This window comes from Sinocyclocheilus grahami, unplaced genomic scaffold (assembly GCF_001515645.1).
Source record: "Sinocyclocheilus grahami isolate Dianchi unplaced genomic scaffold, SAMN03320097.WGS_v1.1 scaffold523.1, whole genome shotgun sequence".
NCBI lineage: Eukaryota > Metazoa > Chordata > Actinopteri > Cypriniformes > Cyprinidae > Sinocyclocheilus > Sinocyclocheilus grahami.
The window spans coordinates 149,591-164,629 of NW_015505702.1; the positions used below are offsets into that span (position 1 = coordinate 149,591).

The 15,039-nt window shown below is 37.6% G+C and overlaps 1 protein-coding gene across 1 annotated transcript in view; it reads left to right on the top strand.

Moving 5' to 3' along the window:
* LOC107555039 (diacylglycerol kinase beta-like) overlaps positions 1–15,039 on the top strand; it is a 99,379-nt gene that overhangs the window by 42,108 nt on the left and 42,232 nt on the right. The window contains exons 19-21 of the mRNA XM_016237722.1: positions 2,739–2,824; positions 5,159–5,248; positions 7,869–8,029. Of these exons, the coding sequence (XP_016093208.1) occupies positions 2,739–2,824; positions 5,159–5,248; positions 7,869–8,029 (337 nt within the window). The remainder of the gene's footprint in view (positions 1–2,738; positions 2,825–5,158; positions 5,249–7,868; positions 8,030–15,039) is intronic.

Below are 15,039 nucleotides of genomic sequence, written 5' to 3' on the forward strand. Positions count from 1 at the left end.
CCGAACTGATGATTGACACTAAGGGGTCTGAGTGGATATCATAAGATGGAGAGATGAAAATAGACAAGTGTGCTCTTTTGCTAAGTGTCTGCTTTGAAGAGGCCACTCTTACAGCTTTATATGGAGAAACACACAGATTTCTCAAGAATCTGTTCTCTGTTGCCCATGTCATTGGAAAAGGAATTGTTTACGCAACTCGCATCTCTACAACAGCAGCCTACGTTGCCATTTCAACAGATTGGGTCTGGCGCATTACAAATGTATCTGGAGCAGAGCTCATTTAGTCAGACTGAAACATGATTCCAGCTCAAGCCTGTCCAGAACCACACAGCCATGTTCCACTTGTGTTACTCCGCTATTGAACTTCAGTGGACATCCATGGCGAGGATGTTGTTGTTGTTGACATAGTTTGAGCATTTCCATGGCAATACAGCAATAAACCTGAGAAGGTACAACAAACTGAGAACTGCTTGAATTGACTGCATTTTCATGGTAAATGTAGTGGCACATTTACTATTCTCTTTCACTCTTGTCCTGCATACATAAAACATGCTGCATTGTCAGAGCCATCAAAAGAGGTTACACAGTATAAATTTTTCACACACTTGTGTGTCAACTCTGCTTGCGTGCTACGCTCAGTGCTATAGCAAATCCCACATGTGTCTGTATGCAGGACATGTCCCGAAGTCACCCCTGTGCTGCAGTACATGCTCCTGACCAGCAGAGGGTGATGTCTTACAGCCATGTTCCACTTGTGTTACTCAGCTATTGAACTTCAGTGGACATCCATGGCGAGGATGTTGTTGTTGTTGACATAGTTTGAGCATTTCCATGGCAATACAGCAATAAACCTGAGAAGGTACAACAAACTGAGAACTGCTTGAATTGACTGCATTTTCATGGTAAATGTAGTGGCACATTTACTATTCTCTTTCACTCTTGTCCTGCATACATAAAACATGCTGCATTGTCAGAGCCATCAAAAGAGGTTACACAGTATAAATTTTTCACACACTTGTGTGTCAACTCTGCTTGCGTGCTACGCTCAGTGCTATAGCAAATCCCACATGTTTCTGTATGCAGGCCATGTCCCGAAGTCACCCCTGTGCTGCAGTACATGCTCCTGACCAGCAGAGGGTGATGTCTTCTTCAGCCTCTGTCCTGCTTCACTGTACTTACCTCTGAATGTAAAGAGTGAAGAGATAGAGCTGAAGTGCTAATACAGATTTTTAATTATTTTTTTATTATGCAAGGATGGATTACATTGATCATTTGTTTGAAAACATATGGATTTATAATTTGTTTGTTTGTTTTTTTGTTGTGCAATTCATTTCTTTTTTTGTCATAGCTGAGAAAATAAGTTTTATTCAAGTGCTTGTTTGTCAGAGCCATCAAAAGAGGTTACACATTATAAATTTTTCACACACTTGTGTGTCAACTCTGCTTGCGTGCTACGCTCAGTGCTATAGCAAATCCCACATGTGTCTGTATGCAGGACATGTCCCGAAGTCACCCCTGTGCTGCAGTACATGCTCCTGACCAGCAGAGGGTGATGTCTTCTTCAGCCTCTGTCCTGCTTCACTGTACTTACCTCTGAATGTAAAGAGTGAAGAGATAGAGCTGAAGTGCTAATACAGATTTTTAATTATTTTTTTATTATGCAAGGATGGATTACATTGATCATTTGTTTGAAAACATATGGATTTATAATTTGTTTGTTTGTTTTTTTGTTGTGCAATTCATTTCTTTTTTTGTCATAGCTGAGAAAATAAGTTTTATTCAAGTGCTTGTCTCACGGCTCAAAGCCAGTTCACAAACAAATAAAAAGTCAAAGTTTTAGGACTGAAACTTTTAACAGTCAGAAATGCAGAAACAATGCCGTGCCAAAAAGGGCTTGAGTTGATATTTAAAGAAAGAAATGTTTTTCGAGGCTCAATGGGTTTGACTTCCAGAGTTTTTCTCCCATGATACTGAATAAAAATAGCACAAATCTTCTGTAACATCCTTCAGATCAAACATACAGCACTTAATGGTAAACTGTACGTTGCCACTGGGGAATAGTGTGAATGCTGTAGATTGTTGGGTAGGTTTGCTTTGCTGCAGTGTTGTCACTCCACAGAGTCACTTTAGTTAATGTAAAGAGTGAAGAGATAGAGCTGAAGTGCTAATACAGATTTTTAATTATTTTATTATGCAAGGATGGATTACATTGATCATTTGTTTGAAAACATATGGATTTATAATTTGTTTGTTTGTTTTTTTGTTGTGCAATTCATTTCTTTTTTTGTCATAGCTGAGAAAATAAGTTTTATTCAAGTGCTTGTCTCACGGCTCAAAGCCAGTTCACAAACAAATAAAAAGTAAAAGTTTTAGGACTGAAACTTTTAACAGTCAGAAATGCAGAAACAATGCCGTGCCAAAAAGGGCTTGAGTTGATATTTAAAGAAAGAAATGTTTTTCGAGGCTCAATGGGTTTGACTTCCAGAGTTTTTCTCCCATGATACTGAATAAAAATAGCACAAATCTTCTGTAACATCCTTCAGATCAAACATACAGCACTTAATGGTAAACTGTACGTTGCCACTGGGGAATAGTGTGAATGCTGTAGATTGTTGGGTAGGTTTGCTTTGCTGCAGTGTTGTCACTCCACAGAGTCACTTTAGTTATTGGACCAAGGAAAGCTTTCATGCAAATACATGAAAGGCAAGCCTCCATCTCATTGTTTTTATGTCTCCCAGGCTCAACTTTTTTCGAGACATGCCCAATTTCCGCGTGCTAGCCTGCGGAGGCGATGGATCAGTGGGGTGGATTTTGGACTGCATTGGTGAGTACGCATCAGCATCAGTGCTTTCTAGAGCCGTAATAATTAACATTGTTACATGGACTTAATAATAGACCATCAGCCTAATGTAGAAGTTACACGGTAGATGTATTAGTAGCATGAAATGCAACAGCAGGCATCGGACTGGGATTTCACACACGACAGCATTTCAGCTGCTCTGTACTGAAAAATAAAGTGATTTCTGGTTTGCTAAATATCACTTTCATCTTTCAAGATTAGTTTTTAATGATGTGACCAAAGAAAACGCCTTCATTTGAGATACAGATCTTATGCTGACTGTCTAGTTTGATTGCACTTCATATTTCCTGCTATTCTGCATCTGCATTTACCCTAGGAGGTCAATAAAGCATGCCAACCAATTCATTGACAAACATTTGAACATTAGGACATCCTTCCATGCGGTACTTGACTCGAGGCTGGCTCTTATTTAAGGCACATAGAATCATGACGTATAACCGTCACAAAGATTGTTCACAAATCATTGTTTCTAGGAAGCGCATTGACTCATCTGTGACCTCTTTCATATGAGTGAATGCAGGATAACAGTGGAGATCTAATGGCCTGTCTTTCCCTCTCCTGACAGCCGTATTGATTTTAATGGACGAGTGCTGGAGAGGAACCTGTGTGGGCGATGCTAGATATCGCCGCTAAGTGATTTAGAATCAGCTTGGTCTCCAAACCTTTGGCTTGAAATTGCAATGGGCTGATGGTACTGAAACCTGAACTTAGATCAGAAGCAATGTGCTCTTTATCCCTTTAGAGACTCTTTAGCCTGGCAAATTGAGGAGGACAGGGACACATGGGAGTTTGTCCTCCTAACAGCCCTAAAGTGATGATTTAAGAGCAGCTTTTGAATGAGAGCCACTCTGCTAACAGTCCTTGCTTGTTGTTCTCCCACACGAGTTTGACTGGTATTAGAAAATGTCTGCTGCTGACGATTACTCAGAGAGCCCCTGCGGTTAGGCAGTACATACGCCATACGGACCAGCACCGAAAAAAACAATGTCCCCGCAGTCCCTGTGCACATAGCAATGAGCCACACAGGGACCATCAGCATGAGGACAGAAAGATACAGTTCATCATGTTGCCTCTCTTCAGCAGAATGCACACACTGCTGTTTGTTTCAGAACAAGAGAAACAAACACATTTACTGTGGATTATTGTGAGGAATGATACACATTGATGCATGAAGCACTAGCCAATTCTGTATGCCTAACTTCAATGCCTTTTTAAAAGGAGAAGTTAGATCAGGATCTTCAACCAGGCCATGGAAGGATCCCTTGTTACATTTAGTTTAAAAAAGAGTGTAATATGTAGTTCCATATTAATGCATTTACTTTACTGTTTGGAAAAAGTTTTTAAGAAATTAAAAAAAGCAAAGATGCATTAAATTGATCAAAAGTGACAGAAAAGACATATAATTTTACAAAAGATATCCGTTTCCATTAAAAGCTGTTCTTTTGAATTGTCTATTCATCAAAGAATCCTGAAAGCAGTCCAACTGTATTCAACATTGATAGCACCCAATCAGCATATTGGAATGATCATGTGACACTTATGGCTGCTGAAAATTTAGCTTTGCCATCACAGGAATAAATTGCATTTTATAATATATTAAAATAGAAAACTAGTTATTTTAAGTTGTAATAATATTTCACATTATTACTGTATTTTTAATTAATTAAAATCAACCTTGATGAGCATAAAAGGTTTCTTTCAAAAACATTAAGTAATATTACTGACCTCAAACTTTTGAGCGGTATTGTACATACGTGTGAATCCATTAAATAGAATCATAATTTATGTCCAAATTAAAAATGTGTCTTTATTTAATTTTTACTTAAAGTAATACATTTTTATGTGGGTGGGAAATATTTTAAAACAAATTTAGCTTCTTGAGGTATGACGTTTTAAATCATATTTTATTTTTTATTTTTTAAATAAATGAAAAAAAAGAAAAATAAATGAAATAAAAATAATGAATTAATTTTTAAAAAAAATTAGCACCCACCCTGCAGCACTGCTGACACCTTTTTTGAGCCCTGAATTACACCAAATAAAAATTAAAAGGTTTTCAAACAGGTCTTCTAACTCACCCCATGTTTCATTATTAAGCCAAACAAATAGTCCAGCCCCAAATCTACAGCAAAACGCTGAGCCAGTGTTACTATGTCAGGCCACTGTGCAATGTTTTGACCACAGAGGCCCAGTGCTTACACTTTTTAAGGAACTCTGCACATTAAACTGGGATAATAGAGAGTGTTTTAACATGAAAATGCCACACAGTAGCTTTAATAGCTCTTTGTTTCTCAACAGATAAGGCCAATTTTGCTCGGGATCCACCTGTTGCGATCCTGCCACTGGGTACCGGGAATGACCTCGCTCGCTGCCTGCGCTGGGGTGGAGGTGAGGAATGAAAAAGAGACTGTACACCAGCAGTTGAAATGAATTACTAAAGGACTTTGAAATGAAACTTTAAGGGCTTTCCTTCACGGAGCCACTCGAGTTGAGTTTAGGCTTTGATTTTTTAAAATCTCAACACAATCCTGTAATAAACCCTTCCAAAGGATTTTTAGACTGCTTTCTTTTAAACTAATAAAAGTTGTGTGTAATTTCCACACACAACCCTCAACAGAAGGTCAGACTGTAATAATCAAACTTGATCATAGTTAGCTGAATGCTCCAGTCACATGAATGAAAGAGCAGGATTTGTTGAGACCACACTTGAATTAATTTATTTGTCTTCAGCACAAAAGGAGAACTTTTGAATAATGTACTGGCACCATAAAAGAAGTCTGTGTGGTATTTTCCAAGTCTTTTGAATCCATACTGCTGCGACTGGACCAGTGTGACCAAACAGTTGGTGGTAGCCATTAACTTTCATAGTTTTTGTTTCTATACTATGGAACTAAATGGCTACCAGCAACTATTTGGTTACCAACATTCTTCAAAATATCTTTTTTAGTGTTCAACAGAATCAAGAAACTTATACACGCTTGGAACAACTTGAGGTTGAGTAAATGATGGCAGAATTTTCATTTTTGGGTGAACTATCCCTTTAAACTTATTTATCTTAGTTAGTTGCCAAGGCAACATTTATAATTTAAAGTGAGCTGAAGTTTTTCAACAGTATGTACATAATATGTATATTTCATTTTATTTCAGCTATATTACCGAAAATGATTTTTAATAGTGATAACAACACTGTTAAGAGGTGAGACAGTTACAGTCATTGAGATATATATATACAAGAGATAAATAAACTATTCTTTGAATATATATATAGACTTGCCAATCATTTGCCAACAAGAGACCTGCACTGTTTCATTCCTGTGTGATTACATATGCTTGTTCTTGATTAGATATGTGGGTTTATTCAGTAGTTATGATGGAATGATATGCATCAGTGAGCCTGCGTCTGCTTGTAAGGCAGGTGTGGATGGCCTTGTACAGGCTGCTGAATTAATTGGCCTCGTATCAGTGTTTCCTGTGTGAGCATGTGTGTGGTTTGTGCAAACGGGTAAGGTTTTGCATGAATGTATTCTTAATTTCATTTGGATGGTAGATTGACTTTGAAACACGTGTATCACCTGTATTCAGTGCAGAGCTGCCATGTGAGCGTCCGTTCATGTAACGTTCGATTGGAAGCGTCTGCATGTCTGGTTCAGAAAGGCAGACTGAGCACCTGGGTGTCATCACACATGTGATATTTCCCTGCTTGGGTTGCCTGGCGGGAGCCAGTATCCCCATCTGACTCACAGCATGACGGCCCTCGTTAAGAGATGCCGCCTCTTATGATAGCAACGTAACAAGTAGACTCTGTATCCTGCCCATTACAATTAGGAAGTAATTGCAGTTCGTCCACCTCAGGGAACCTTTCTAAGGATCCCTTCATGTCATTTGGAAGGGTTGCCAGGCATTGACAAAATCCCTTGATGTAATACAGTAGTAAATTTGAGTTAGCCTTTTTTTATGTATGTATGTACAGTGGGGGAAAAAAGTATTTAGTCAGCCACCAATTGTGCAAGTTCTCCCACTTAAAAAGATGAGAGAGGCCTGTAATTTTCATCATAGGTATACCTCAACTATGAGAGACAAAATGAGAAAAAAAAATCCAGAAAATCACATTGTAGGATTTTTAAAGAATTTATTTGCAAATTATGGTGGAAAATAAGTATTGGAAACAACAAAATCAGAATGTAGTGGTCCAAAAAAGGACCAAGGACCAAAAAGCATCATACAAAAAACTCGAGAACCACTGTGCCTAACATGAATAACAATAACACATTTTACACAAGATACACAGTATACACAATATACACAATGGATAGACAGTATACACAGGTAGTTTACATATGTTAGAACCGAATGCAGTCGCAGTAATCAAAGTAGTCACAGTAATTTTCAGTATTATGCACAGTAATATCACTGTGAAATATAACGTCAGTGTTGTTATAGAGAGCAGATGATGTGCTGTGATGCAAAAACATTGGTCATTCTCACCTCAGACTTATAGTTTTGATTAGAATACATCCAGTTAGGCGGTTGCATACAGTCTAGTTTAATGTTCAAATATTTTACAACACCTGAAACTCAAACTGGATCAGAAAATTTGCTATACATATATATTCAGAACTCCTGTACTACTCTCCGTTGGAAATGAATAAATTATGATCTGTCATTTGTCAGAGAAAAGGCTCCTTTATACATTCACAGCATTGTGTTACTTGGGCAAGTTTAATCATTTTATCTTGCTGTGTTGAAATTTTAATTAAGCCATGTTAACCTTGGATTTGAGATAATGTGAGTCTTTCGTTGTCATGAGTAGAACAAAAGTGGAATCGTGCTTGTTTTATTCTACTTTTCTATGCGTGGACACTTGCTTGCTCTTGTTCATAGATAAAAAGGAGCTTTTGTGCTTTTCTTCATGTGTGTGTCTGCAACAGTAAGAACATCCATACATAAGTTCAAGTCTATAATTTACACGTTATGTAGGTTCATGCAGTGTCTGTGTTGTGATTGACAGGCTATGAAGGAGGCAGTCTGGTCAAATTCCTCAGGGATATCGAGCACAGCACTGAAGTGCAGCTTGACCGCTGGAACATCGACATTGTCCCTGACGATAAAGAAGAGAAGGGCGACCCTGTGCCCTACAGCATAGTGAACAACTACTTCTCCATTGGAGTGGTGAGAACATACAACACTTTTACACAAATGCTTACAGCTCAAAGAGACTCAATATCAGAACTCCTGAAAGTGGTGTTATATTAAACCTCCTCCTTCTATCCACACTCATCATCAGTCAAAATCTCTTACTCCCCATTATAAGTGTGTATTTTTACCAAAGCCTGAGGCCAAACCTCTCTTTAAAGTAATTTGTGATTAATTAAATGTTGTTTCTCATTTAGCATTAGATTTAATTATAATTGTCAGGGGAACAACATGTTCAAACTTCACTGATGTGATTTACTGCGTCTGAAACAGTTGCATGCCTGTGACTCAGTGTATTATTGCACAGAATTCTCCTTCTCACACACAGTTGCTTAGCAACCCTCTTCTGTTCAATTGTTATATCCCATGTTGTTGCTATAATCAAGCACTTATTATCAGAGCAGTTAAATGTCGATTCAATATGTTTTTTGTTTTTGACAAGAAACAAATCTCTTTCAGAAAGTAGTTACATAATCATTTTCTACTTCTTTTTATATACCAACTTGTGGGGTAGATTATATAACAAATAAATAAGTGATTTTTTTAAAATATGTTTTTCAAGTGTTTTTTTGCCAGATGGTCACTTTCTATTACTGTAAGAAGTTACTGACGTAGAAGATTCAGAATCTTCCACAATTATAAAATGAGAGGGAAACAAAATTCAAAGATTCAAAAGTGAATGCCAATGAGGTTATTTACAGCTAGGGATGAATTTCTGTTCTTTCGCTGGCACAGTCTAGCCACACAGAGGCCAGGTGGGTCTCCGTGAGCCTGTCGTCCTCCCTTTGTTTAGCTAATGATTCATTTCTGCCCTGTTTTTAGAACCCGCCACTATATATAGTAAGTCTGCTTTCATTTCTGAAAAATGTCCAATATTCTATTATAATCAGCCGAATCCCAGGTGTGTTGGATGACTGCTGTTTTATCTCGCTAAAATGTGCCAAGTAGTCAGGCCACATTTAGAATGGCCAGAAATAGTGACACGACCTGAAACGGGCCACCTGACCTGGTTGAAATGATAGTGAAGAGTGGCAGAAGGCACATACAAGCTTTATGCAAGGTGGCATGAAGGAATGCGCCACTTCAGGGCTGTTATGCAACTCAGCTTAGTGTCCCGCTGTCTCTGTGTTCATCAGCCAATGACACAGACCACATAAGAGTTATTGTTGTAGAAGCCTAGAGAAATTGTTGCTGAAATGTGCAAAGAATAAATCTAGCACTCTAGTTTTATGGGAAATAAAATAACAAATTAACAAATATTATATAATGCTTAACAGACCACTAATTAATATACATATCATATGACACTGAAGACTGGAGTAATGGCTGATGAAAGTTCAGCTTTGTCAGAAATATTTATCAGAAATAAATAATATTTTAATGTATATTTAAGTATATTAACATAGAAAACCATTATTTTAAACAATATTACTGTTTTTTGGTTAAATAAATGCAGCCTTGATGAGCATAAGAAACTTCTGGAAGAAACTAAATTAAAAAGATTAAAAATCTTACTGATTTATATGTATACTGTATATATAAATAAATAAATGAATAAAAATAAATGACTGAGCTACACCTGTTTGAAGTCAATAGAGTCAGCAAAGTCAGTTTTGAGAAAAACCTAGTTAAAGTTTTCTGAAGATTCCAAGGGGGGAAGTCGTGGCCTAATGGTTGTGGGTTCGAGTCTCGTGCCGGCAGGGATTGTGGGTGGGGGGAGTGAATGTACAGCACTCTCTCCCACCTTCAATACCACGACTAGCCCTTGAGCAAGGCACCGAACCCCCAACCGGGCGCCGCAGCAAAAAATGGCTGCCCACTGCTCCGGGTGTGTGTGTGTTCACTGCTGTGTGTGTGCACTTTGGATGGGTAGATGCAGAGCACTAATTCCTAGTATGGGTCACCATACTTGGCCACATGTCACGTCACTTTCACTTTCACTTTCAAAGTTTTCTGAAGATTCCAAAACAAAATCACTTAGCAACCATACCTTAAAATCTCTGGTAATACTAGCAAATTCAGTACACCAAGTCAAAACCCATATCTATAGGAAAAGTACATGGTCAACTTAGACGTTATTACAGCTAGAGGTGTGATTCTCCACTTGCCTCACAATTCGATTCGATTACGATTCAGAGGATACCGATTTGATTATAAAACTATTTTCGATGCATCACAATGTATTTTTTCCTCCAATTCTTTCATTAATAATAATAATTACTATATTAATCATAGTTATTTTTTTTAAATAAAAACAAAGATGCAAATAATCAGTTAAATCATTCAAGAAAAATAATCAAATGTAAAAATTACTACATAATCTTTAGTGTATTCATTACAACTAAAGTAGTTCAATCAAGAGCAATGAGTGATTCCCTCTTTTCTTTTGTTGTTTCATTAACATTAATGAGAGAGACAGCCTATATATTAAGACCTACTGTAATGCGCGGACATAATATAATGTTTCACATCAGATAGCCTTAGACAAGTGCTTAACAAACTCATTTTTGTGAAAACCTCAAAACACACACACAAAAATATCTATCTATCTATCTATCTATCTATCTATAAATATGTGTGTGTGTGTGTGTGTGTGTGTGTGTGTGTGTGATATATATTGTGTGATATATATTGTATATAAATATATATATATACACACATATATTTCTTCACTGTCATTTTTTTAAAGAATTCGTTGAATAGACCATTTGAATATAGATGAATCTCTCTGTTAAATTGGATATTATTTATTTGTTTGTTTGTTTAAGATAAATAAGGTATGCTGTTGCAAAGTTTCAATTAAAATACAAACACACTGCGAAGACGCAGATGTTTGTTCTGGTCAGGTCTGTGTCAGCCCATCTGATGATACAGTGTGGTGGTTTGAAGAGGCTGGCTAACGTGAAGGAGTGCTGACTGTGAATGGACAATGGCCCGTACTGTGAACCCTGAGTCTTGTGATGAGGGTGGACTGACTGTGCCATGTGGGTCCTTGTGTGGCTTGGCACTAATAACTAGTTCTCACAAGACAACAATATATTAAGAGAATGACTGGTGGTATAATGTTTCACATCAGATAGCCTTAGACAAGTGCTTAACAAACTCATTTTTGTGAAAACCTCAAAACACACACACAAAAATATCTATCTATCTATCTATCTATCTATCTATAAATATGTGTGTGTGTGTGTGTGTGTGTGTGATATATATTGTATATAAATATATATATATATACACACATATATTTCTTCACTGTCATTTTTTTAAAGAATTCGTTGAATAGACCATTTGAATATAGATGAATCTCTCTGTTAAATTGGATATTATTTATTTGTTTGTTTGTTTAAGATAAATAAGGTATGCTGTTGCAAAGTTTCAATTAAAATACAAACACACTGCGAAGACGCAGATGTTTGTTCTGGTCAGGTCTGTGTCAGCCCATCTGATGATACAGTGTGGTGGTTTGAAGAGGCTGGCTAACGTGAAGGAGTGCTGACTGTGAATGGACAATGGCCCGTACTGTGAACCCTGAGTCTTGTGATGAGGGTGGACTGACTGTGCCATGTGGGTCCTTGTGTGGCTTGGCACTAATAACTAGTTCTCACAAGACAACAATATATTAAGAGAATGACTGGTGGAGTTGGATGTTTTCTTTCAAGCTGTAGTATGTCATTTTTGGATTTGAAAATGCTTGGATTTGTAAAAAAAAAAAAAAAAAAAAAAACCTTGTAGGTTAAAGGGTTATTCACTAAAAATGAACATTCTGTCATCATTTACTCACCCTCATGTTTTAAACCTGTATACTTTTTTTCTGCAGAACACAAAATAAGATATTTTGAATAATTTTGGGGTCCAAACTAATCCCACTGACTTTTATTGTATGGGCAGCACATTTCTGAAAATATTTCAAAATACAAAGTCATACAGGTTTAGAACAACATGAGGGTGAGTAAATGATGACAGAATGTTCATTTTTGAGCGAACTATCCCTTTATTATCTATAAAAAGTGTACACTGTAAACATCCAAACATTGCTGCATTTATTTTTGTAATTCCATTTGGTGATGCTAGTGGCTTCTGCTTTAAACTCTTTCAGATATGAAACACTGTCAATTCATAACTGACTGTTCATGAATGAATGCTAGCAGTGCAGTACCTAATATTGCAAGCTTTGATGGTTGCAGTTGATTGGAATTCAGTTTGATGGACTGTTCGGCGGATGCAGGCAGTATTGTCGGGGGCCTTCGGTGTCTGAAATCACGATACTGTGGTGTGTGGTGCAGTGTGGCATGGCACTGGAGCACAGGGACAGGGTGCTGCGAGTCCAGGAGGACAGGACAGATGGCTCCACATTGGGTGCCACTGACACCTGAGTAAAGCAGTGCCATGACTCATGCACTGATGTAATCATTAGTAATGCTGTTTCAGCCTTCAACATTTTCCAGTCACTCTCCATAGAGGTTGCCATGGCGTTTGTGGTTTTCAGGCCGTTATCACCAAGGTTATGCATTTCAATATTTGTGACATTCAGAGAGCTCTTTTTCTCTTTAGCTTAACTAATATAAGGGGTCCAAGAAAAATGAAAATTCTTTCATCGTTTATTTAGATGCTGTTCCAGATCTATATGACTTACTTTCTTTTGTGGAACACAAACAGATTTTTAGAAAAATCAACTCTTTGAGTCAATATAATGCTAATGGATAATGGATGGAACCTTATGTAAGCTCATTGTCACAATGAAGTGACAATCCTCTGTGATTTCACATAACTATACGTGACATAACTATACATTGTCACACTTCACAGTGTGCTGGTGTTTACGTCAAATGTGAACTCATCAGCCTACATTTGACACTTTCCTGGAAGCAATTGTTTATAGTTTAAACATTTTAAAATATGAGTATTTTTCTAACACATACTTAAAGTTTTGCTTTAGAATTGATTCATCAGCTGGGGTTGTATGGATTACGTCATGTTTGCTTTGTGTGGTTTTTTAAGAATCAACTTTGAGGGATATATCCCTACACAAACTGAATTCCTGAGTGGGGATGCTGGAGGGAAGATGCAAGGAAAGAAGGAGAAAAAAATCAGACATTGGACATAAATATCTAACTGTAAAATAGAAGTCACTCAAATTTATTTTATGTTTTAAGGTACAGAATGTTACTCACATTATTCTTCTATTGTGCAAAAAAAAAAAAAGATTTACAGGAACATGGATGGATATTCTCAGTGTTTTTGATTATACAGTATGCATCAGCGATGGATAACATTTATTTTGCCTGCAGCAACAAATGCAAGGTGCTAACATACAACACACACAAGTCTGGCACTTGATATCTAAAGCGGACCGGAACTAAAAATCTGCATAGACCTCTTTCTCTGGGCTTTTGTGGGTGGGAGTGGGGCAAAACGTGGCAGTTGCGGGCAGGAGCGGGACTGAATCTTGTGGAAGTGGGACTGAAAAATAGCTCAACTAGTAGAGCTTGTTGCAAACAATGTCAAGGTCATGGGGATTGATTATAGGAACAAATTGAATAAATCAAAATAATCTACCAAATAAATGCATTATTGATTGCAGTGGTGCTGTTTGTTGGCTAATCAAATGCTAATGCTGAAAAGCACAAATCTGTCCCAAGTTGCAAATGTACAAATATTTTAGGAAAATGTGCACTAGTTGAGCAGCTGTTATTGACATGCTTTCTCCGGGAATGATAGACTTCTTTACATGAACCTTAACTCCAAAAAGTATCAGTTGGTCGGGGAGGGCAGTGCTTCACATCATGAGAATCTGATTTCTGAGACATCTTGGCATGGTATTGCAATCCTGCTATGTGATCCAATTCTCCCTGGAAAGAATCCTCAGGAGGAATTAAGGACAGCAAACACACCTCGTCAGCTACCATTTAAGACGTCTCTCCATGTACGTCTCCAGGCCTGGGATTTGAAATCAAACCACCTCTCTTGACATCAACAACTTGTCTGTGTGAGCCTCTCAACCTCCCCGTGGTGATGGTGCTTGGAGAACTGCCCCGCTGCCATCATGTTCTCACCGGTGTGGTATCATGCACACCTTTCTCCAGTGACACAGTCAGTTCTGTCCTGGAACAGCAGTACTAGTTGCTTAGTTTAAAGACATGCTGTCCCACTCATTTTTAAATAGTCTCTCTACTAATTAAGATTATATTTGAGAATATTTCCTTTGTGTTTCAATGGACTCTTTTCACAGACCGTGATGATGCATTTCCACAGTTATTAACCCTGTAAATCTAATCTAGTAAGTGATTATTTCTAATACACCGGCTGAGGGAGTGACTGCAAATTTGACATCTTTCTCTCTTCTGAACAACAGAATCTTTTAAAAATGCTATTTTGGATTTTTTTTTTTGCGGTAAGTGGGAGCGCAAAAAGTATATTTGTTCTAGTTTTCGTTTAGTTTTCCGTTTAGTCGGGTAAACTTCTGTAATGTTGAATGATAAATGCAATAAATATAATTTTTGTGTTCCCATTTGCCCCAGTTGGTCAGAAGAGAGAAAGATGTCAAATGTGGTGTCTCTCACCCAGCCGTTATATTACAAACACTCTCACTTGCTAGATTTATGGTGTTAATAACTGGAAAATGTGTCAAACTTCTGCTTCTGAGAACCTCAGAACTGTGAAAAGGGTCTATTCTGTCATATTGTAATATGTCTGTGCTCATGCTGGTTCAATAGGTAGCTAAACAAACAACCGTTTGATTTATTCAATCTTTCAACCTTATCTATGTGATAAGTGTTTATTTTAGAGCCTGTCAGTCTGTGTGTGTGTGTGTGTGTGTGTGTGTTTGGAGGGGAATAATACTGGCACAGACTGAAGGTCAGGGGAAGTATCAGTGACAGGAAGTGTTTGGCTGCCAGAATCGGACCAGGTTACCACCATAATGAATGGCCGTGCTGCTGAGTGACACCTGGCCAGTCTTAAAGATAGAAGGAAAACAGGACCCACCT